This window comes from Megalopta genalis, chromosome 15 (assembly GCF_051020955.1).
Source record: "Megalopta genalis isolate 19385.01 chromosome 15, iyMegGena1_principal, whole genome shotgun sequence".
Classification (NCBI taxonomy): Eukaryota; Metazoa; Arthropoda; class Insecta; order Hymenoptera; family Halictidae; genus Megalopta; species Megalopta genalis.
The window spans coordinates 3,314,955-3,339,045 of record NC_135027.1 but is presented as its reverse complement, the minus strand read 5'-3'; the positions used below and the strand labels follow the sequence as shown (position 1 = coordinate 3,339,045).

The 24,091-nt window shown below is 41.3% G+C and overlaps 3 protein-coding genes and 1 long non-coding RNA gene across 8 annotated transcripts in view; 2 read left to right on the top strand and 2 right to left on the bottom strand.

Moving 5' to 3' along the window:
- Positions 1–291: 291 nt before the first annotated feature.
- On the bottom strand, positions 292–13,775 carry LOC117228480 (uncharacterized). The gene is made up of 2 exons (XR_013034865.1): positions 13,553–13,775; positions 292–1,254 (listed from the first exon to the last, which is right to left on the bottom strand). It is a non-coding gene; the product is annotated as an uncharacterized LOC117228480 (long non-coding RNA).
- A 1,637-nt stretch (positions 13,776–15,412) lies between these two features.
- BCAS2 (BCAS2 pre-mRNA processing factor) lies at positions 15,413–16,860 on the top strand. 2 transcript variants are annotated; one of them, XM_033483929.2, is made up of 4 exons: positions 15,413–15,722; positions 15,840–16,105; positions 16,173–16,609; positions 16,684–16,860. In XM_033483929.2, the coding sequence occupies exons 1-3, from the start codon at positions 15,648–15,650 to the stop codon at positions 16,564–16,566; spliced, it is 735 nt and encodes a 244-aa protein (XP_033339820.1). In that variant the 5' UTR covers positions 15,413–15,647; the 3' UTR covers positions 16,567–16,609; positions 16,684–16,860. The 2 variants fall into 2 exon arrangements, with proteins under 2 accessions (XP_033339820.1, XP_033339813.1); XM_033483922.2 differs by having other exon boundaries at positions 16,173–16,860.
- Positions 16,861–17,070: 210 nt separating this feature from the next.
- Positions 17,071–18,980, top strand: LOC117228227 (ubiquinol-cytochrome c reductase complex assembly factor 5). Of its 3 annotated transcripts, none has more exons than XM_076526553.1 (3): positions 17,071–17,212; positions 18,357–18,755; positions 18,858–18,980. In XM_076526553.1, exon 2 carries the CDS (start codon positions 18,480–18,482, stop codon positions 18,723–18,725), a length of 246 nt encoding a protein of 81 aa, XP_076382668.1. In that variant the 5' UTR covers positions 17,071–17,212; positions 18,357–18,479; the 3' UTR covers positions 18,726–18,755; positions 18,858–18,980. The 3 variants fall into 3 exon arrangements, with proteins under 3 accessions (XP_076382668.1, XP_076382669.1, XP_033339829.1); XM_076526554.1 differs by lacking the exon at positions 17,071–17,212 and adding an exon at positions 18,070–18,223; XM_033483938.2 differs by lacking the exon at positions 17,071–17,212 and having other exon boundaries at positions 18,071–18,755.
- Positions 17,358–24,091, bottom strand: part of LOC117228188 (colorectal mutant cancer protein) — an 87,594-nt gene continuing 80,860 nt past the window's right edge. For both annotated transcript variants that reach the window (XM_033483909.2, XM_033483914.2), the window contains exons 7-14: positions 23,349–23,537; positions 20,740–20,930; positions 20,407–20,673; positions 19,778–19,973; positions 19,506–19,697; positions 19,210–19,397; positions 19,043–19,145; positions 17,358–17,906 (exon numbers count right to left, since the gene is read on the bottom strand). In XM_033483909.2, the coding sequence (XP_033339800.1) occupies positions 17,796–17,906; positions 19,043–19,145; positions 19,210–19,397; positions 19,506–19,697; positions 19,778–19,973; positions 20,407–20,673; positions 20,740–20,930; positions 23,349–23,537 (1,437 nt within the window). In that variant the 3' untranslated portion in view covers positions 17,358–17,795. The remainder of the gene's footprint in view (positions 17,907–19,042; positions 19,146–19,209; positions 19,398–19,505; positions 19,698–19,777; positions 19,974–20,406; positions 20,674–20,739; positions 20,931–23,348; positions 23,538–24,091) is intronic.

Here is a 24,091-nt window from a genome sequence, read left to right as displayed (position 1 = left end):
TTTCGAGGCGAGAAAGACAGGCGTCGCAATGGCGTTCGCATTTTTCGGCAGGTGTCGAAAGCGCGCTTCCAGAATTTTTGTATCGGAAGCTGTCCAAGATATCTTCGCGAAACCAACCGGATCTATCAATATATATTCAGAGCTGTGTTCGTGAATTTTTGCGCGTCGTTGCCCCGAAAATTGCGACAGTTGTCCGTTGGAAAAGGAAACGGTACTTCGAGTGGTCATTCGAAGATGTAGGTGCGTTTGAGGGTGCAGTTTCGGGATTTTTGTTTAATAAACCTCTCGAGATATTGTTGCGGAACTTTGCAAACGTTCTGAGATATATTTGAACTATATTCACAAAATGTTTTACACTGTTATCTTGGAAATTGCGACGATTGTTCGTTGACAGAGAAAATGGTACTTCGTACTTTCGCAGTCGTCGATAGGTTTCAAGCTGCTATTCGCGAATTTTTCTTGGACAAATTGTACGAGATATTATTACAAAACTTAGTAGACTATTTCAAACGCGTTCGAACCATGTTCGCAAATTTCTGCACGCTGTCAGCGCCAGAAGCGAGCATCCTGGAGCTGGCGTCGCTCGATCAGCGTCCCAGAGCCGCTCGCCCGAATGTATGGCGCATTCGGACGCCAGACGACGAACAGACGATTCCACTGAAAGGGATTAGCATATTCGACTCGTCCAGGGGGTCCGTTCGGCTTCGGCGTCGATGCATCGCGTGACTGCAACCCTCCGCGGACGATGAATCGCCGTTGCAGGTTGCGCTCGCGAGATCCTCCCCGGGTTCCATGGGACGGGCTCGATTTCGTGGGGGCGTTCTCGAGAGTTCCATTAGCGCTCCCCGGGCCGATTACACGGCCACCTCCGCCGGAGACAATGCGATTTCGCCTAATAATAGTCGATCGGGGCTCGGATTAAAGGGGCGAGCACCGTACACAGTTTGGTTGCCGTCTCAAAGAGCTGGCGCAACGTCCCGTATCGTTGATGGGCGCTCGACGCGGCTCTGCCGATTGCTTCAAAATCTAATACACTTGACCCTAATCCTCCGTGTCTCGGCCGGGTCCCGCGGCGCGCATCGTTTCACCTCGCGACGCGTTTGCGTTGCGATTGCAAAAATTGTCGTCGCGTCGTCGTCGCGCGCGACCGCGAGCGATTCAATATTCCTCGTCTAATAAATTCTCCGTGGACGAGCGATCCTCTCGTTCAGGCTTGATCCGCATAAACCCTGCTCGATGATTCTAAGGACAAGGCTGTAAAGCAATTCCGAAGTCTTAAAACTACCATAAACTTCCACGGTATAGGAGTTAGTGGCAATTCCAAGTCGCCAGAAGAGAAACGATCTGTGCGAACATCTTTTTAATGGGACTCGGCTCGGGCCCGTGCCGGCTGATAAACAATCTATAAAATCGCGGCTGTGTGTGTGGCCGTTTTTTTACATCGGATTACTTCAAAGTTAGCTTCTTCGTACGTCGATTACGCGTACTCGGGGAATAAAACGTTACTTATAGAGAAAAAAAAAACAAAGAAAAATGAACGCCGGTATAAATAACCGTTGCCACGCTGGACATTTTACTTTCCTCTGTTCGTGGAAAAACGATCGATCGTATCTACGTACGAAGCCTGTCATTTATCGTTCGAAAAATCCCGTTAATTGCCAATAGATCACCGAGTCGAATTCGGCGGACAATAGATAGGAAATAGGCCACGGTTAGTGTTTTTCCGCGTATTTGTTATACGCGGTTCCCTACGATTTCTTAAGATGATAGGGATAATAAGCTGTGTTTCTTTTCTTTTTTCTTTAACCCCTTAATGCACAATTTAAAAAAAAAACCGACCAAAAAAAATCAATTCTTTTTATCTAAGAAAATACATATTTGGACCTTAATTTCAATAAATATGTAAAAAAAATGCAAAAATTACTAAAAATTCACTAAAAATAGTGGATAAATAATTATAGTGAATATTGAATCGCATTGCAGATCGAATTTTGTACCCATTGTACTGTTTTTCAATTACCAGTTACTATTTTGAAGGGGAAGGAGGAGACGGAAAAAAAAACTGAAAAATATTTAATTTTACCTAAATTTGTAATAATATAATAATAATATTTATTAGCTGAAAAATATATAATAAACTAAAACTATTCAAAATTTTCTTTTGTATGGTAAATTTCAAAACAAAGTGCAGCACATAGCCCAACATTCCTTATTTCAACATTAGAAAACATACCTTTTATACACTAAAAATCCAATTTACTCTCTATAAAAATACACCATAAAACAAAAACGTTTTTATATGTTGACACTAATAATATTTGTAAAAAATAAAAAACAATTGTCTTTGAAGAAATTCACTTTGATAACGTCTACTTTACTTCACGACTTGCTCACGAATAATACACTAAATGTTCATAAGTGCCATCCTAAAAGTGCATATTTTATTCCTGAATAAGCAAAAAATAGAAAGAGATCGGAGATAACTGGAGAGTAATAAATAAATTAGTCATAACAAAACTCACAAAAATGCCAACGCTAATTAGATACGCAATAATGGATATAGATAGATAGAAACAATTACCAGGTCAGAGATGCTTATAAGTGTCACCCTAAAAGGCCATATTTTATAATCCCAAATAAACAAACTTTACAGCTTACAATACAGAATTACACGATGAATATCAATAAATTGAATGTTTTCCTTGGTTTTTATTAAGTTATTTTTACTGCCCGGATATATTCGAATCTGAACATTTTAGCGACATAAGTTGCGACGCCGACCGTATATATACGGGTCTGCACATTTTGGCCGGTTTTGCACGCCCGTGTTAATACGTTTCTGCGCGTTAAGGGGTTAACTTGTAATATATTTGAATATTGAACTTAACACCGATTCGGAGTAGATTTTTTAGCGAATAAACTATTTTGTGTTCGGGTTGATGGTAGACTGCCTGTTGTGTGTTGTGTGTTCTCGGAGGTAAACTCGGCGTGGGTGTGTTCTAAAATTGAGATAGTCGGATTCGTGGATTATTCAATTCTTGCGAGGAGTGAGGGAAACGGTCATCCTGACTGATTGGTTTGCAAAATTATGAAAGTGATCGCCCCAAACTCGGGTGACGCGCACGAAGAATCCGAGTGTCCCAAGAATTAGCCGTAGCAAACAATAGTCCGGAAAATGCATTTTCTCGGTGGAACATGCATACCATAAAAAAAAACGACTGGGAAATGACGTTTGGTGACCAACTGTGGATCATAAAGGAAATACTCGAGCAGAGGACGGAACGGCTTTTAACGAAATTGCTTACTACGGGTGGTCTGGAATTTCGGTTGTTTCGTCCAAGTGTAATTTATGAGGATTCCGTCATACAACGGAACAGTTAGGGTTGCGCATCGTCGGAGAACACGTCCGCGCTTCCGCCATTGTATTTCTCGTCGTGCTCCGGGCTCGTTCGAAATCGAGTTTTCCAGCCGCCGCGAAAAATCTGCTCCCCGGGGCGGCTCGCCTAACGTTCGGCCGCGAAGCCGATAAAAGGCCATTATATATATGTATATATAAACATATATCGTGGCTGGCAACGGATGGCGGTGCTCGAGCGAAGAGGGGCTCCGTCGACTCAGTTTTTCGAGGCAGCCTCGAAAACCGCGGAGGCCTCTCTAAGTAGGTAAGTAGGCGGCGAGAGATATTACCCGGTCGTTTTGCAATAATCAATAGATTCTTTTTCTCTCGCGTCGGCTAATGCGCGCCGCGCCGCGCTGCGCCGAACTGCAACTGCAACTGCACCGGCAACTCGCTGCCGGCGCGCTGCGGTTTCGCCTTCTCACGCCTCGCGGAACGTTACAAATTGGATACGCGGCCACTGCAAATTGAATCGCGCCGCGTGAAATATTAGGAGGCCTCGATCCGGCGATCGGCCTGACCCAATGTCTTCCTTTAATACCCACGGGATTCTGGATCGTTAGATCCGTAGAAACCGCTGGATACTTTCTCTGAAATCACTATTATTCGCGGACCCCACCCTCCTGTGTGAGAAAGAGAGAGAGAGAGAGAAACCGGCGCGCCGCATCGCGCCGCGATGCTAACTGCCGCTGTGCAATTCTGGCAGCTGGGATGGGCTGCGCCATTGCCTCCAGTCAAGATAAATTAGAATCCTGAATAAGGACTTGGTAATATCAACATTTAACTTTGACACTGTTTCATTCTGCACGGCAAAGGCGCACCGCTTTCGAGATAAGTGGCTCGGCCGTTCCGATCTTCCGATCTTTCGGAACATCGGAATCTTTCCTAAAATGGGCCCGCTCTAAAATATATGGCCAACATTTTGGTAATAATGTCTCACTGCAAATACTTCGCTCTGCAAATGCAGCGAGGAGCTTGGCAACTAATTTCTGCTGGGAAATCGTTTAATTTAATTCAATTTAATTTAATTTAGAATCATTTAATGCTAGGAAAGCTTTTCGAACAAGGATTAACCCTTCGCAGTCGAGTGGCGACTCTGTGAGTCAGCATTAAAAATTATTATAGCACGTTTCAAAATAATATGTACATTGTTGAATTTGTTAATATATTAAGAAACTGTTAACATTGTTGTAAGAGTGGACTGCGGATCTTTCTGCAAAACGAAACTTCTCTTCATCAATTCTGACAAAGACTAGTGAAATAATTTCTTTGTTTATTTAATAATTTCAATGGGCTGAGGATAATACATAGATGTCTTTAAACTCTTTCAATATTTTCACCGTTTTTCATCGTTGTTATAAATGCATAAAATTCACAGTTTACATGCGAGTGACAAGACTCGATTTCATACGTATAAAATGCAAGAAATCATGTAAAATGATAATACTATAAATCGGAAAAGCTATTTTGGATTTAGAACTAAAATGGCTCGCCTCTTATCGGTCAGTGTTTCTGGTTAATAATTTATAAACAAAAAGTCGTGGATTGCATTTTCGCTAAGGAAAAAGTTCGAATGACCTCGGAAGCCCGCAATTTCTGTATTGCGAGATATTTTTGCGACACCCTGTATATTGTCAATGTATCAAGGCGCAGTAAATTCTCCGTAATTGACGCTCAGCTTTTCCAAACAAAAAAAAATGGAAGTTTTGGAAGAGAAGGTACAATTATTTATTATTATTCGAGCCTCGCGGCTCATTTTTATAGTTGTTGACAATCGGTGACTATAAAAACGAGGTTCAAAGCTCGAATAATCGTATCTTCTTTTCCCAAATTCTCTACTTTTGTGTACAAGCCGAGTATTATGTCAAGATTACATCAACGTTATTTCAATCCTTTGCACTCGAAGCTATTTTAGCTGTAAATATAAAAACGTTTTTCTAACTTATAGTGTTTTTATTTTATGCAAAATGCAAAACTGCATTTTATGCATATGAAATTGACTCTTGGGAGTCACGTAACAATTACACTCTTAACAATTTTTTAAATCTAAACTTTGTTGATGTAAAAATTATGTTAAAACGTGATGTAACAAATTTCAGTGGTGCCTCAGAGTCGCCACTCGAGTGCAAAGGGTTAACCTTATTTCAAGGTTTACCGTGTACCGTTCATCTCTGCTATTCTTTAACACTAAATCTACCAAGCAGTAATACTAACTGGCATATACTAAACTTTGTTCATCATCAACATCTAAACTTTATTGATGTAAAAATTATGTCAAAACGTGATGTAACAAATTTTAGTGGTGCCTCAAAGTCACCACTCGAGTGCAAAGGGTTAACCTTATTTCAAAGTTTATTGTATATCGTTCATCTCTGCTATTCTTTAACACTAAATCTACCAAGCAGTAATACTAACTGGCATGTACTAAACTTTGTTAATCATCAACATCAAAACTTTGTTGATGTAAAAATTATGTTAAAACGTGATGTAACAAATTTCAGTGGTGCCTCAGAGTCGCCACTCGAGTGCAAAGGGTTAACCTTATTTCAAAGTTTATTGTATATCGTTCATCTCTGCTATTCTTTAACACTAAATCTACCAAGCAGTAATACTAACTGGCATGTACTAAACTTTGTTCATCATCAACATCTAAACTTTATTGATGTAAAAATTATGTTAAAACGTGATGTAACAAATTTTAGTGGTGCCTCAAACTCACCACTCGAGTGCAAAGGGTTAACCTTATTTCAAAGTTTATTGTATATCGTTCATCTCTGCTATTCTTTAACACTAAATCTACCAAGCAGTAATACTAACTGGCATGTTCTGCTTCACAAAAGTGAGAAGACCGAATTTATTTGGAATTTATAAAGTTTTTATCATAAAACTTGCTCCAATAATATAACTTATTCAAGCGTTTTCCAGGAAAAGAGTCTCGGAACTTTGCAGAATTGCAAAATAAGAAAGCGGTCACTTTGACCCCGCGGTAGGTTTAGTGTGAAATCTTCGCGATGCTCGCTCTCGGTTCCCGGCGCCCGAGAAATTCAAGTCGGCGAAGGATTAACAGGCCGCCTCGAGTAGCTAAACTCTTCGACAACCGTATGCAACCGCAGGATGAACAGGCCGGGCGGCGGCTCGCGAGAGAGCGCAGCTCGATCCTTATTTTCCCATCGGCGAGGCAATTCAATAACGCTCCTCGGCAAACAACGCGGAGCGGAAGACTCAATATCCAAAGTACATCTGGGTGATTGCGGCGGGAGGAAGACGGGATTCAACGCTGGTTCCCATCGATCTCCCCCGAGGAACCGGAAGAAGGAGGGAAACACTCAGCGATATTACCAAGGAGAAAATCCATCGGTTTTCTTTTCCCCCGAACAAAAGGGAAGCGCCTTTCGCCGGCGTGCCGCGACGCGTTGTTCGCCGTCGGATGAACCGGAGACGCGGTTCACGGACTTTTACCGTCGCGTCGGGACGCCGACAACGGAACTGTTTTAGGACAATCGAAACCCGTTTCACCGTTGCTTCACTGGACCACGCCGCCGCTAACCATTATTCCTGTCACCTGGATCCCATATTATTTCAATGTTTCCAGGAATCACTGCACTGCGACCAGATTCGTCTCAACACTGAGCCCACCGAGCCGGTCGCAACGACCGATTTCACATATTTTTTTTGTTTCAAAGTTGTTTTATGAGAACAATTATGCTTAAATTATATTTAAATTATATTTAAATTGTTAGTATATTTAAGTTATATTTAAATTATATTTAAATTATATTTAAATTGTTAGTATATTTAAGTTATATTTAAATTATATTTAAATTATATTCATATTATTGTTATATTTAAATTATATTTAAATTATATTCAAATTATTATTATATTTAAATTATATTCAAATTATTATTATATTAAAATCATATTCAAATTATTATTATATTAAAATCATATTCAAATTATTATTATATTAAAATCATATTCAAATTATTATTATATTTAAATTATATTCAAATTATTATTATATTTAAATTATATTCAAATTCTTATTATATTAAAATCATATATTCAAATTATTATTATATTAAAATCATATTCAAATTATTATTATATTAAAATCATATTCAAATTATTATTATATTTAAATTATATTCAAATTATTATTATATTAAAATCATATTCAAATTATTATTATATTAAAATCATATTCAAATTATTATTATATTAAAATCATATTCAAATTATTATTATATTAAAATCATATTCAAATTATTATTATATTTAAATTATATTCCAATTATCATTATATTTAAATTATATTCAAATTGTACATAAATTATTATTACATTTAAATTATATTTAAATTATAAGAACTCACTTATAAGAACTCTCAATCGTGGAAAATGATTGAAGAGACTCTTTAATCGAAGCGAACGTTCTAGTAAAAATGACAGTAGGTCAAAATAAGCACATCGTTCTTATAAACAAATTAGTAACTTCTACGAATCGGTGGATTCAATGTTAAACCAATGGCGACTTGCTTCTCTGCTTTTCTCGTTGGTTTCAAAAAAAGTGTGTTTCACCAATTCGCGTCTTCTTTAAACGAAATCTCGAGCAATCCCGATTGAATTTGAACTTCTCAGTCGTTCGACTTTCACCCTAAATCTACCAAAAGCCGGTCGAAACAATCGCTTCCGCATCTTGTATTTAAAAATTGCTGAAACTCTAAAGACTCTTTCCTAAGTAAATGTTTGAAACAATTTTCGAATCCAAGCCATCACTGCGATAAAAAGAGCAAATGAAGCCTAAACGAATTCGGTCCTCTCGTTCTTACGTTGCAACACACATTCGTCACTTTCGATGCGCGAGACAGATTCGGCGTTGACCGAGCGGCATTAGCGACGACCGCGATGCCATAAAGCGCGATTGCTTTGTCCCGTGAGAAAAACGAAAGGTTCTCGGCCGATCGGTCCCGAGACTCCGAGAAGTCGCCCGTTCAAAGATTAACGCTGCGGCAGCGAAGGGTGCCGTAGATCGGGCCCAGGAGTCGCACTGTATCACCGATGGACACCGTGAACACGGTGACGCGCACGCTTCCAAGAACAATGAATCACTCGGCGGTTCCCGCGGCCAGCTTTTAATCAAACTTTCCAGCGAACAACGATCGTTATCGGCCGGCGTGCGCCGGCCAAGAAATGGGGCGAGAACGGTTTAATGGTTAACAGGTACAAATTTCTCCCATTAAAGTGAAATTCCGCGCAACCGGCGCCGCACAATCGATACGCGCTCGCGCTCGCGCGCGCTCCTCTTTTAATCGCGATAGGGAAAACCGAGCGCGAAGTATGCGCGGAATATCCGATCGCGCGAGCCGAGTTTCTACATTGTGTGCCGCGTTTTACGATTGATATTTTACCGCTCACGAGCGCGCGAGCGCGCGGCCCTGTTCTTTACCGCGGGGATTTCAATCGTTCGTGTTTAAGGGGAAATCGGGATTACGGTGTTTAAAGTGTTCCGCGTTTATGAAGTTCCCCCGGTGAAACGCGGCGGCCAGTTGTTTAGGGGGAAACGGTTTCTCGGTTAATGTCATTCCACAGGTTTCAAAATGGCTTCCAGGTTAATCGCGTCCGCGGCGCCGATCGCCCCCCGAACCACGCGCTATTACGAATTCGGGCGGAATCGTCGTGATTCACGGATTAATCATGGGACTGGAGGATGTATCTGCGGTTTGTCGTACGATCCGGGCGTTTATGGTGACTCGGTCGAGTCGTTTGAACATTTCGGCGAAAGCGAAGGCATTCTTGGGACCGATCGGAACGCGTCGTGAGATCGAATCGTTTCGTAGCACTGTTGATCAGTTAACTGTGGCGATCAAACTGATCCAGTGTGTGAATCGAACGATCAAGCGATGAATTCGACTCAAATTATTTGTAATTTTCATTTGTTTGTTTCGTTTCGTCTTGACCTCTGAACATTTTAAACATATTAAAAGTTACGAATGTAATTTAGTTTTCGCCAGAATTACAATTTAAATATCAAATTGTAACAAAATCTTACAAACGACGGGCATAATCGTCATGACACAAAATTCTGTCACATCTCCATGACGGATATAGTCGTCAAACACACTTAACTGGTTAATCCTTTGCACTCGACTGGTGACTCACAACTTAAAATTGTTATGCAACGTTTCGGAGTAATTTCGACATTATCGAATTCGTTTATATTTTAAGAACGATTGAAATCGTAATCGTTGCACGAGTCCCAAAATTCAATGTCATATACATAAAATGCACTTGACTCGTATAAAATGGATATCCTGTAAGTCGAAAAAATGATTTCGAATTCAGAGTTGAAACGGCTTCGAGTGCAAAGGGTTAAGCTATCTCGTTGAGTCGAGTCGTTTGAACATTTCGGTGAAAGCGAAGGCATTCTTGGGACCGATCGGAACGCGTCGTGAGATCAAATCGTCTCGTAGCACTATTAACCAATTAACTATGGCGATCTCTTTGCAAAGCGCCCACCAGTGTGTGGATCGAACGATCAAGCGATGAATCCGACTTGACCTTTGAACATTTTAAACATATTAAAATTTATACGAATGTAACGATGAAGCGATGAATCCGACTCAAATTATCTATAATTTTCATTTGTTTGTTTCGTTTCGTCTTGACCTCTGAACATTTTAAACATATTAAAAGTTACGAATGTAATTTAGTTTTCGCCAGAATTACAATTTAAATATCAAATTGTAACAAAATCTTACAAACGACGAGCACAATCGTCACGACACAAAATTCTGCCACATCTCCAGGACGGATATAGTCGTCAAACACACTTAACTGGTTAATCCTTTGCACTCGACTGGTGACTCACAACTTAAAATTGTTATGCAACGTTTCGGAGTAATTTCGACATTATCGAATTCGTTTATATTTTAAGAACGATTGAAATCGTAATCGTTGCACGAGTCCCAAAATTCAATGTCATATACAAAAAATGCACTTGACTCGTATAAAATAGATATCCTGTAAGTCGGAAAAATGATTTTGAATTCAGAGTTGAAACGGCTTCGAGTGCAAAGGGTTAAGCTATCTCGTTGAGTCGAGTCGTTTGAACATTTCGGTGAAAGCGAAGCCATTCTTGGGACCGATCGGAACGCGTCGTGAGATCAAATCGTCTCGTAGCACTATTAACCAATTAACTATGGCGATCTCTTTGCAAAGCGCCCACCACCAGTGTGTGGATCAAACGATCAAGCGATAAATCCGACTCAAATTATCTATAATTTTCATTTGTTTTTGTTTCGTTTCGTCTTGATCTCTGAACATTTTAAACATATTAAAAGTTACGAATGTAATTTAGTTTTCGCCAGAATTACAATTTAAATATCAAATTGTAACAAAATCTTACGAACGACGGGCATAATCGTCACGACACAAAATTCTGCCACATCTCCATGACGGATATAGTCGTCAAACACACTTAACTGGTTAATCCTTTGCACTCGACTCTGGTGACTCACAACTTAAAATTGTTATGCAACGTTTCGGAGTAATTTCGACATTATCGAATTCGTTTATATTTTAAGAACGATTGAAATCGTAATCGTTGCACGAGTCCCAAAATTCAATGTCATATACAAAAAATGCACTTGACTCGTATAAAATAGATATCCTGTAAGTCGCAAAAATGATTTTGAATTCAGAGTTGAAACGGCTTCGAGTGCAAAGGGTTAAGCTATCTCGTTGAGTCGAGTCGTTTGAACATTTCGGTGAAAGCGAAGCCATTCTTGGGACCGATCGGAACGCGTCGTGAGATCAAATCGTCTCGTAGCACTATTAACCAATTAACTATGGCGATCTCTTTGCAAAGCGCCCACCAGTGTGTGGATCGAACGATCAAGCGATGAATCCGACTTGACCTCTGAACATTTTAAACATATTAAAATTTATACGAATGTAACGATGAAGCGATGAATCCGACTCAAATTATCTATAATTTTCATTTGTTTGTTTCGTTTCGTCTTGACCTCTGAACATTTTAAACATATTAAAAGTTATACGAATGTAATTTAGTTTTCGCCAGAATTACAATTTAAATATCAAATTGTAACAAAATCTTACGAACGACGGGCATAATCGTCATGACACAAAATTCTGTCACATCTCCATGACGGATATAGTCGTCAAACACACTTAACTGGTTAATCCTTTGCACTCGACTGGTGACTCACAACTTAAAATTGTTACACAACGTTTCGGAGTAATTTCGACATTATCGAATTTGTTTATATTTGAACCTTTCAGGTACGGCTGAATTCTGCGCAAGGCTATTTCTCTGAGCGGCAGAGTCTGATATGTACTGTACAGAGTGTCTGCATATTCTGTCTGTATATTGTTAGGATACAGTTATATTGTTAAGATAAGTCTGTATATTGTAAATCGATGCGAAGACAAAAGAAGTGTGAAACAATGCATACGAAGACGATTATTTGATTCAAACGATGACCGAGTGAGCTACTAGAGTAAGCCACTACAGTGGCGCGTCGTCCAGAGAGATGACATCCGCGAAAGCCACTATAGTGGCGCGTCGTGCCTAAAAGGTTAAGAACGATTGAAATCGTGATCGTTGCACGAGCCCCAAAATTCAAAATGTCGTATACATAAAATGCACTTGACTCGTACAAAGTGGATATCCTGTAAGTCGGAAAAATGATTTCGAATTCAGAATTAAAACGACTTCGAGCGCAAAGGGTTAAGCTATCTCGTTGCCTTATTTTCATCCCGAGGTCCGACAGCCTCGCAACGTATCTGCGAACCGATTGTCGCCGCGCACAAACGACAATTCCGAAACGACAAGCGAAACGCGCGAGCAACCGATAAACACGCGAGTACGCAGAAGTGGCGATTATTCGGGAAGGGTTGAACCGAGAGAGGATTAACGCGGCGATAAAAATGTGACGAATCAACCGGAATAACTCCCCCGGGTTGTTGGGTGCAGAAAGGCCGGGGATCAGGATTTCTCCGTGGCGTAGCGGAGAACCGGGAATACGAAACGGGCCGGTCGGAGATCTTCGCCGACCGGATGAAGGTCTCTCGAGGCCGAAAGCCGGAAGGGGATGAGGCCGAAGACGAAGGGCAAACACGAAGGCGAAGCTGCTGGCACAGGTTTCCGCGTCACCCTAGGGGTACTGTGCCGGGACGCGTTCCCGTTTTTTTACATGGCGGGGATCCCCAGGAGGCCTACACCATGCCACACGGTTTTGTCCCGTGTGGAGAACACAAGAAGAAGGGGGGGTTGGTGGGGACAATAGAATGTCAGAGAGCGAACTGGGAGTTGTGGAAGAGTTTCAAACGAAAATAAACAAAGAACAGAGAGGGTGTTTATAGCAAGAAGAGAAGTGTATAAATCCTTAAGCCGTCAGTCTCGTGGATGTATGCAAATCTCGTAAGAAGTTCATCTTTTTACATCTGACACGAAGTCGGTTGCGTTGTCTTATTTTGCTTTTTTTTTTATATATGTTTTTGTTCGCCACGGACGATATCGGCGAGGAGGCACGAAGAGAGAGAGAGAGAGAGAAAGACCGGCAGGGGTTGGCCGGTTTTCCAACGCGATTCGAACAGGGCCGCGTGCACCGAGGATCGTCTGTCCGGCGTTCCGCCGGGTGAAAGTGCAAATTCTACCGGCGAGGAGAGCGGCGCGGGTGCGCGATTTTTCCAGGTGTTACGTGCCACGTGCGGCTGCACTTTCTACGGTGCATCGTTTGAATCCTTAATGGACGCCGGTTGCGGGACCGTGGAAATCGGCGGATCGTCGATCGTCGGTGTTCCGAGTCTCTGATATATTGACCGCATCGATCCCATCGATCGCATCGATGAGAGAGAGGGAGAGAGAGAGTAAAGAGTGATGGTAAACGAGAGATCGAGAGAGATAGAGAGACGCGACGCCGGAAGTGGAGCCCGTCGACTCCGTCGAGGCGTCGTTCCGTCGCTTCGGGACGATCGTGACGATCGTGACGACGGAGTGTGTAGGCTCCCGCCGAGATCGTCCGTGGGTGTCTTTTCTTTTTTCTGTGAGAAACTTATACGCTAAACACCAGCTGGTGCTGGTGGTGTGGTGGTGTGGTGGGCTTACGACTAGTCACTTAACCGAGGCTACCTGCTCGTATACCCTCTTTCTCTCCGATGGAACCGAACAACCGAATGGAAAACCGAAGGTGCCACTGAACACGTTCGAGCCCGAGGTGCCGCGACACACCGATCACCGGAACTCAAAGAGGTGGCCACGTTACGGGGACAGGATCTTTTATACCCTGGGAATTATTGATCCCGCACGGCTGGCCAGGCCGGGCGACACGTGCGCAGGTCCTTCGCCGGCCGCGCAAGAGCACACCGACCGACTGGACCAGGTGAAACAAATCATTTTTTTCAGAGACGGCTCGCGGCCGTTCGCAGGCGAAACAGGTAACTGGCTGGCGTCGGGACACCTGGAAAAATGATAACGGATGGGACATGCAATTTCGAGACACGGGCTGGCCAATGTCGCGGATTCAAGTTCACCGGCTGGTTCTCGAGGGCACTTCGGGGAAATGGCTTCGAGAGGGCAGGTGTAAATGATACGAAGATGTGTTATGCTAGCTGATGATTCGTGGCCTCGTTCTATCCAGCGAGCATGATGTTTTCAACGAGTTTTGATCAGATTTCGACGAAGGGAAAATGAGAATGATTGTAGTTGATAATGGATTAACGCGTTGTTCTTTGATCTTGTTTTTACAGCAAGCATAATGTTTTGAACGAGTTTTGACAAGGTTTTTGATCTAGGGAAGATGAAAATGTTTGTAGCTGTTAATGGATGGATTTGTTGTTCTTTGATTTTGTTTTATTATGGATTATATTATTATTTTGTATATATTGATTATTATATTATATTATATTTATTATTGATTTTGTTGATATTGATATTATTATTTTGTTTTATCTTTTTTTTTATTATGGATTGTTATAGTTTCCGCTTAATTAATGTCTGTTCTCGCAGTTGGGGGTGAAGTGAGAACTATGAAGCATTGCTTATATCGTTCGGAACGTAGAAATTAAATATTTGAGAAGGCTAATGATGAAGTTAATTATTAATTGTTATAACTCGGCGCTGAAGAGATTAATACTTGTGGATGAAAAAGATTTCTTTTATTTTCGACAGACGAAGTTGCTGCCGCAGATTTAAAATACGTGTGAGCTTTAGTTTCGACAAATTACTACGTAATTAAAGAGATTTTATAGGCTTTTTTGTCTAATGTCCCACAACATTATAATACCGTGTGTAACATTACCGATTGTTCGTGACTTCGGACCTGTTAGCAAGAACCGAGTATCTCGTATGCTTAATTTCTACTGCAAGCCCTCGATACGATTTCAAGTAAAATAATGTGTCCGATGTAAACATTCTTCGAAACATTTGTACATTAAAAGTTGCCCCAAATCTCGTATTCCGTTCTCCATTTTTTGTGGAAAATACCCTTCGTTGCGTTTCGTTCTGTTTCGCTTTATTTCGTAGGGGTTGCATTTGTACGCAGCCATATACTTCAAATAAACCGCGAAAAAGTCGTTAGTGCTGCCACTGGTGGCAACATTTGGAACTACAATTAGGGGGTCTGTACAGCGTCAATTAGGGTGGTGGCAAAATGCCCAAATTGTTCGCCAAATTCGACTGTTGGTAATTTTGGATAGCAGTTTCGGCGTTTTGCCACTGCTCCAATTGGCGCTGTACGGACCTCGTAGCTGTAGTTCCAAGAATTGCCATCAGTGGCAGCACTAGCATCTAATTTCTTTTGCTCCGTCGGTCACGTTGCCCAACAGTTTAAGCGTTTTGCCACTACGTGCTTTGGCGCTGTACGAACCCTAACTAAGCTTTGAAATTTCGCCACGTCGGCGCCACTGTCGCCATGTGTGGCGGTTCCTTTGAATGCCATTGTTAATTCTTGGTAAAGCAAGCTTTTTATTTTCGTTGTTATTCATTCAGTTTAATTTACCAGACTCGTACTAGCGCGTCATTTTTCAAAAACTTCAAGATCAATTCTACGTATTGTTTCCATCGCAGATTTATCTGAAGTCTTCGATTCTATTTCTGCATGCTAACGCATCGGTTCGGCGTGATGAAGCTGGGAACTAAATGCTTCGAGTCTTTACTTCGCGTCCTTATTTTTGTTGACACGAAATTACATGAGACTAAAGTCTCTGAATTTCTCAGTATTTTTTAAATGGCAGGAGAAGTAATCGTAGATGCGTTACCTTACATCGATCAAGGATACGATGAGCCCGGTGTTAGAGAAGCAGTGAGTATATTTTCTTTAATTGATTAGTGTAATGTCGGAATTATTTTTAGGTTATATTGTTTATATTTTCTTCCAATGTTTGTTAGTCTAATGTCGCTAAACCGATGAATATTTCAGGCCTTGGCGATGGTCGAAGAAGAGACGCGGCGATATAGACCAACGAAGAATTACCTAGAGCATTTATCGTCATTGAATATAAACGCTTTTGAAACGGACGTGATGAAACATGAATTTGAGCGAATGCAAAACCGTTTGCCCATGGAAGTACTCAGCATGAAACGTTATGAGTTGCCTCCTCCACCTCCAGGCAAGATGAACGATCTTGCTGCTTGGAACGAAAGTGTGGAGAACAGTAGCGCGCAACTGGAACACCAAGCTACTAGGTATAACCGTTGTATGCGCTGCAATTATTAATTTTAATTACAGTTGAGATGCTTTAAATTTCCACAGAATTTGTAATCTTGAATTAATGATGGAATATGGATGCGAAGCTTGGAAATCGTATCTGGAGATTTTAGTTCAATTAGTGGGCCAAGCACAAAAGCAACTCCAGTCCCTGAGAAAAAAGATTCAGGAGGTCAATTGGCAAAGAAAGTCTATGCAAACTCAAGGAGGGGAGAAGCTGAGAGCATTAGAAGCCCAGTGGGTGGGACTGGTGTCGAAGAATTATGAAATTGAACAGGCTTGCGTTCATTTAGAGGAAGAAATACAGAAATCCATAGTGAATAAATTGGAGGCTGTTGAAATTAATGATGTCCCAGGAGAGGAAGAACCTGACATTCCAGGAAAAAGTGCTACGGAAGTTATGGCAACAGAGATGACTCAACAAGATCAAGACGATTAAAGAATCTGCGAAATTGTATAAATGGACATGTACAGATTGATAAGTGTGTTTGATATAAATATTTAAATATATGTATGTATATCGTTTGAAATTAAACTTTGCCTTCAACTCTTCTAGTGGACTGTACAGTGGTAGCGAGTTTGCGCAGAATTTTGAATGTGACTGTACCAACATGGCAATGTTTGGTCATGTTGGATGCTAACTACTGCTAGTTACTGTACTGAAGAAATTATCCTCATATGCTGTGAAATGTACGGAATTAATAAAAAAACAGTCATATTGATGGAACAGTAATTCGTTCAGTGTATTTAGTTGAAATAATTTGCTGCAAGTTCAAAAATTTATATCTCTTCGGAGGTTACAAAAACTTAGTTGCCGTTTAGAAGATACAGTCGAAGAAACGTCAGCACAACGTAATTAGTGATTAAAGAATTAAGACCATATATTTGCAACAGTGATAATATGTACGCCTCAACACAGTTTCGACATTATGCTTTCCTAACATTGGCTGTCATATCGATGCTTGCTGGCTCGCAGTATGTTCATAAAAAATATGAACCTCTAAAAGATCTGGACGATCTAATAGAAGAGGAATATAAGAGGAGACTTGCGGAATTGGATCAGAAATGAAGCCGCATTGAAATCTGTAAATAGTATAATAAATTAGATATTAAAAATTGAACAGTTATGTTCACATATACTCTTGCACTGAACCTAATGCGAATGAAGTATTTCGTTCTATATTAAAAATTTTATTCGGGATTCCGTGGGTAATGAAAAACAGTAGGGAATTTAATAAAGCACAATTTATTTCATCATAGTTTACACGTATCACGCTTTTCTTTAATGCTTGAAATATACATATGTACAAGATGAATATCACTGTCTATAAATGACATATAGTATCAAGTAACAATTATTTATATTTCACAGTATACCTGGAGGACTTTCTTATATAGTTTGCTTGCATTGCTGTATCTCAGTTAGCAGATCCGCGTAAAACCTAGCTTAGAAATTGAAATCCATTAGGATAGCCACTACACGTGTTTTTTTTTGTCCTTTATAGAATTACAAAGCGAATAATCAAGCGTTATTCTCGGCCAACTATCCGTGTAAAAAAATACGTAAATTTCATCTCAGTTTCGAACGTTCTATTACGTCAGGAAAGATAGTAAAAAATACTCGTTCCTTGAACTGGCGTCGAACAGTTTCCATTAGTCACTAAATTGTCATAACGACGTCTCGCTGGCCCCGGAGCTTTGGGATTGAAGCGGTAAACTCGTTTTGTATCCCGCAGCTTCCTCCTCTAGCAATGTTATCCGTTGTTTCAATAAGTTCACCTAAAAATTAATGTATTGTCAAACAATAATAGATTCTTTTTCCATAATACTGGATGAACTCGTTCCAAAAATTTTGTTTCATATATTATGGAAGTTTTAAAAGTTCCAACTCGAGATAACTTGTTCGAATTAATTTCAGATAAATATGCATGGATCAAAGAAGAATGTAATTAGCTTAAAATATCCAAAAATGATTTCTTCTTTCTGGTAAATAAAATTTGGCCTTAAACCATAGTGAATTAATTAATCTTGACTTTAATGTAACCAATGCAACGTGGGAGAATTGCGTCAGCGTAGAAGTACTAATCGAAACTGGAGTACTGTTCTTATTTATTTTGAATGAATATATAGACGAAAAAAGAATCAAATTAGCTTAAAATGTTCAGGAAATGATTTGCTTTCTTTTCAGCAAATAAAATTTGCTCTTTGTTCAAGTAATCTTAATTTTAGTGTGACCGTGTTCGACGTTGGCGAAACGCGTCGGCGTAGAAGTATTAATCGAAGAGAACCAAGATGGCGTCCACCAGATGAGAAAGGTTGTGATTTCGCGAGGCTGTGAATACTGTGCAACGAATGGGTATAAGAAGAAGAATTATAAAATGGATACACAACAAAGTGCCTGGGAAATTTCTCGGTAACTTTCGTTTCTTACCAATATTCTTTGTCGCTGGTGGTTTGTTGGAGTATACTATGATACACTGGCACGCTGGAGGAGAGGTTAACTTTTACAATACATACAAGAAAAAACGGATCGAAGAGGCAGTTCAAGAAAGATTACGAAACGAGATAAGATCGCGAGCGCAGAATGCTAACACTTAAAAAACTCGCAAAGCATTATTGCAGAAACTTGTACGTATTCATGATTGAATTAGTATTGTACGATACTGATGTTTTGGTATTATTGTGCTTCAACGAATGAAGGCATCGTCCATATATAATTTTTACTTCCAGAAACCAAAGTTACAAGCTTCAGAGGATAATCAAGCGGTGACGAAAGTCACAAACAAAATGTAACATACATAAATTAGAGGAGTGTATGAAACTGTAATAAAGTAACTTTTATGATTATCCCTACACGATTCTGGTGCTTATTTTCAATGTCCTCTACATCATCCTCTATACTACATTATTTGTACCTGTGTAGCATGCCTTTCAACCATGCCCAACATTTGCTGCTCCAGCTTCTTTAATCTAGACTGGTACTTCTTCTTGGATTTTTCTAGAGTTTGCACCAGTGCTCTAAAATCATACACACCGTCAGAAATTACATAATCTATCCCAATGCCGCGTCAAATTCAATTACCCATTGGCTCTCTTCAAATCGTTTACAAGCTCGGCGGACTGTTGATGCCTGAGTTCCGAATTCTTGTTAACTTTATCCAAGGTCGATACTAATTCCTGCAAACGTTCTTTCAGCCTAGCTTCACGGCCCAGCGCCTCTATCAGCTCTGACTCTATGCCTTCGCTTTCGTTATCACTCAGACTGCGATCCTGCAATCAACGTTACTAAATACATCTGAACGTAAAGAAGCACGTGATGGATCGAAACAGTCCCGGACACTGGAAGGTCCAAGGATGAAACGACGGTCGCATTCATACTTTATTCGTAGCCATTGCCAGCATGGCCTCCGTGTCGTTCAGCTGACCCTGAAGGTGCTCAATGGCAGCGTGTTGGGCCGCGATTTGCGTGTCGCGGGCGTTTAATTTTAATTCAATGGTAGCCCGTTCCTTCTCCAGTAGGAAAACTCTTGCCCGCAACTCAGCTTTGTCCTCCCGCATGGCCATCAATTCCTGCGTGATCATTATACCCGATCTCTGTATTTATCCGTCGGAGAAACTCGCCGGAGTGAAAGACAAACCGGGGGACGAACCTGCATCAACACTGCGGTCTCCAAGTCCAGTTTCCTGGCCTCCGCGAGCGAGATCGTGTTCTTCGAGTTCAGAGGCTCCGCGTGGACGCTCTCCAATTCCACTGCGGTCGATCTGACCATCGCGCGGTCCCCTTTTAATTGGCTGATGTGTCTCCTGAGCCTCTGCTCGTCTTCCACGCTCCACGCCACCTCGTTCCTAACGATGCACAAAAGCATTTAATGCGTTCTCGACGATAATTTAACCCATTCGGTACGAGCACGTTGTCCGCCGTGACACTTCCCACTGTACGGGGTGCCGCGCCGAAAATGCGCACATAACGCAGGGTCGGTCCACTTTTGTACGAAGATTTTCTTAAGCGTTAAGTAATGACTGTGCTTAATCCGTTTCTAAATCTTTCTTTAAATGTTTCCTGTAAACATCCTGTAAAGGGCCTACAGAAATATGGCTTACATGGATGCCAGATGTATTCGGCACTCGTCCATATTGGTCATCGGATGGATGCCGGATATATCCGGCGCTCGGCCACACAGGTGACTAGATGGATGCCGGATATATCCGGCGCTCGTACCGAAAGGGTTAATCACAGATCGAACTCGGAATCCACGACCGCAAAGGTCGCGCCACTTACTCATCGGACAAAACTATGCTGTCCTCCCACGGCGCGTTCAGGCTGTTCACGCACTCGTTCTCCAGCTTGTTTAAAACATGATAGGCCACGTGCTCGGCCGCCCTCCTGTTGTCGATCGTGATGCTGTTCCTCTCCGTGGACAAAGCGATCTCGCTCTCCAACAACGCCACGAGAACATCGTAGGCCTCGATCGTTCGGTCGCTGTAGGAAAGAGCTAGACGCAACGCAGTGGCGTTCGACTCGTACTTTCCTACCAGTAGGCTCAATCTGAAAAGAATGAGATACACCGCGATCTTACACGTGGTCCACGTTATTCGAGAAGCAGAGCAATACCTGTCGCATTGCGCCTTGCTCTCGTGCAAGGTCAGAGCGAGGACCGCGTTGTTCGCTCGAGCGTGTTCCAGTCTGCTGTTCAGCCTCTCCGTCTCGACCTCGAACTGCTTCTCGGACCCGTTCAGCTCCTGCAGGTTCGAGTGCTCCAGGAGATCGGACACCAAGTGCTCCGCCACCATCGTCGAGCATACCTAACGTAGTCGGAATCAATATTTACCCGTTTTAACACTTAGCCGACCGATCGGGTAGATCTGCCCATTTCCAAGCTAGTCGGTGGCCGACCGATCGGGTAGATCTACCCATTTCCAAGCTAGTCGGTAGCCGACCGATCGGGTAGATCTACCATTTTGACCTGAGGAACGCTTCTTTCTCTGTAGAGCTTCTTATTTCTATAGAGTACGACATAATTATAATAACATGCACTAATTTTTGAAGTCTTTTATTGCCCATTATTACGGTTCTTTATGTTCGGGATTTTCGAAGGTGCCTCCACCAGCCATAAGATTATTTTATTAGAACACTTAGCCGATCAATCGGGTAGATCTACCACTTTGACCTGAGGAACGCTTCTTTCTCTGTAGAACTTCTTATTTCTATAGAGTACGACATAATTATAATAACATGCACTAATTTTTGAAGTCTTTTATTGCCCATTATTACGGTTCTTTATGTTCGGGATTTTCGAAGGTGCCTCCACCAGCCATAAGATTATTTTATTAGAACACTTAGCCGATCGATCGGGTAGATCTACCACTTTGACCTGAGGAACGCTTCTTTCTCTGTAGAACTTCTTATTTCTATAGAGTACGACATAATTATAATAACATGCACTAATTTTTGAAGTCTTTTATTGCCCATTATTACGGTTCTTTATGTTCGGGATTTTCGAAGGTGCCTCCACCAGCCATAAGATTATTTTATTAGAACACTTAGCCGATCGATCGGGTAGATCTACCACTTTGACCTGAGGAACGCTTCTTTCTCTGTAGAACTTCTTATTTCTATAGAGTACAACACATAATAAAATGCACACCAACACCACACCCATTAGAAATCGAAATGCTACCTACACCTCACTCTCACGACTTTTTCGAATATATAAGACTCCGCTCAACTTGCAAATATTAGTGTAGAAGCTAAGCTCCTTGCTGAGACTCTCAACAAGTGGTGTGAAACGAAGTATAGAAAAAATATCCCTAAAAATGTCCAGAAACATGAGTGACAATTCAAGTGATGAGTTGTTTATGGACACACTATCAGACTGTTCTGAAGACATTGATCTACTGGTAAGTGATTGTGAAAAGTTCACGACAATAATAGCACCATCGTTCCCATATATCAGACTAATCGACGAATCCTTTCGAGTGAATCGGAAGATGATTCCGTCGATGACTCGGAATCAAATGTTATTGTCAATGGCGTCGATGATTGGACAGAAGATGATATTAGAGTTGAACTGAAGCATATGGTCGAACTGCATGCATCAACACAATGCCTGAACATCACGATATATTACTGCTTTTTTGTTCCATATTTGAGTTACGTGATTTATCCGTCATCTTTACTGTCCTTAATTTTCTCACTCTATTAACTATACTTTTTGAATAACCATTAAAAAATGATTATTATAAACTTTTAAATTCGAATTTTGTATAAGCAATATGTGAAATCGTTGAACGAAATTGTTACCGTAAGATATAATTGATCACATAAATAATTTTCGGACGTTTTCGATTTCAAATAGCGAAATTCAGTCCGTGCTACCTCAGAAAAATGCGCGGTGGACAGCGCAGTTTGGCTTTCCCGAGCGCGGTGGAAACTGTACAGGTCTCTGTGGCGCGTGCGGTCGGCTAAGTATTAACCTTTTGAGCTCTGAATACTCCTGGCCGAAACGGTTCGTAGGGACGGAGCGCGGCTATCGCTGACCATCGCTGGGGGCGGAATACTTTTTTGCCACACTGAAGTGACTATTCAAGGCGCAAACAGTAATAAATTATAGTAATAAATTGTATAATATCGTCTTGTATAAGACGATACTGCTGACTGAGTCGTTTTGAGTGCTTTGAGTCGCGAGAAGGTGACAGTGCAGGTAATTATTTTGAAGTCTAATTGGTTAAAGAGTGGGACATAAAATGGGATTTCCGTTTCGGAAATTCCCGGGGATTTTTATGACCCTAATATTGCCCAACCGCTACCTAAGGAAGGCAAATTACTAACGAGTGCCCCTGTATTAATTTTGCACGAAAATAACTGCATATTGATTGAAAAAATCGACAAACGCATATGTGCGCCCTTAGTCCAGGCCGATGACTTACAGAAAACACATAAATGCGGCCTTAGGCTACACGGATGACTCTCGCCAAACGCATATATGCGTCCATAGAGCTCTAAGGGTTAATTAATTAACAAACGTAGCCATACTTCGAGGTGTACAAAATGGAAATTTGTCACAGCGGCTACCATTTTTCGACCATCCGCGTGCAACAATGAAATTCGATTCACGACGAAAGTGAATTTTTCGAGAAGCTCGGCTGCCGCGAGCGAACGAAACGATTTTACGGAAAAGTCGCGAGACAAGAGGCGCGCGGACAACGGCAACGATAACGTACCCCCAAGTTGGTAATATCGGGTCCTGTGATGTGCCTCTCGTCCGTCCTCCTGAGTCTCACCCTCTCGGCCATTTTAAGAACAGGAGCTTCCTCCCTCGTTACGCTCTTTGTTGGCGGTGTCTGCAGGGGCGGCAAGAGTGGCGAGCAAGGTGCACTCAAAGGTTCCGGCGAGCTGGTGTTGCCTCTTGTCTGCGGGGAATCAAAGGAGGACGAGGAAACATTACGGCGGGAAGGGTTGATAAACATTTTTCTGAAAAGTGTCGGCTGATCAAAGGTTGGGCCTGCGAGCCTGGGGGTAACCATGCGAAAAATTTGCTCAGCGTCGCCTGGGTGCCCGCGTGTTGCGAAAATATTCGAAGATATTCGAAACCCTTGCGATCATCCCCGAGCGTACGCGATTAAGTCAAACACGGCGTTCGCTTGATCCTTGGTAAAATAGCGAACGTACGCTGTTTTATTCTGAGACACCACTCAAGATTGTTATTATATTTGTATAATGATAATTTGTAATATATTATATTTGTTACATTATATTTCACATTAACAAATCTCTTTATTTTTATAGAATTATTAAAAGTGCAACTGCGTTGTATAGACTCAATTTAATATCCATAAATTGCACTAAAAAGTCACATAAAATAGAAAAAGCTAAATCGTCGAAAGCTATTTTGGGTTTACGGTTAAAATGGCGTCCAGTGCAAAGGGGTAAATCGTGCGACGAAAACGAAGAGAAGCTACTTGAC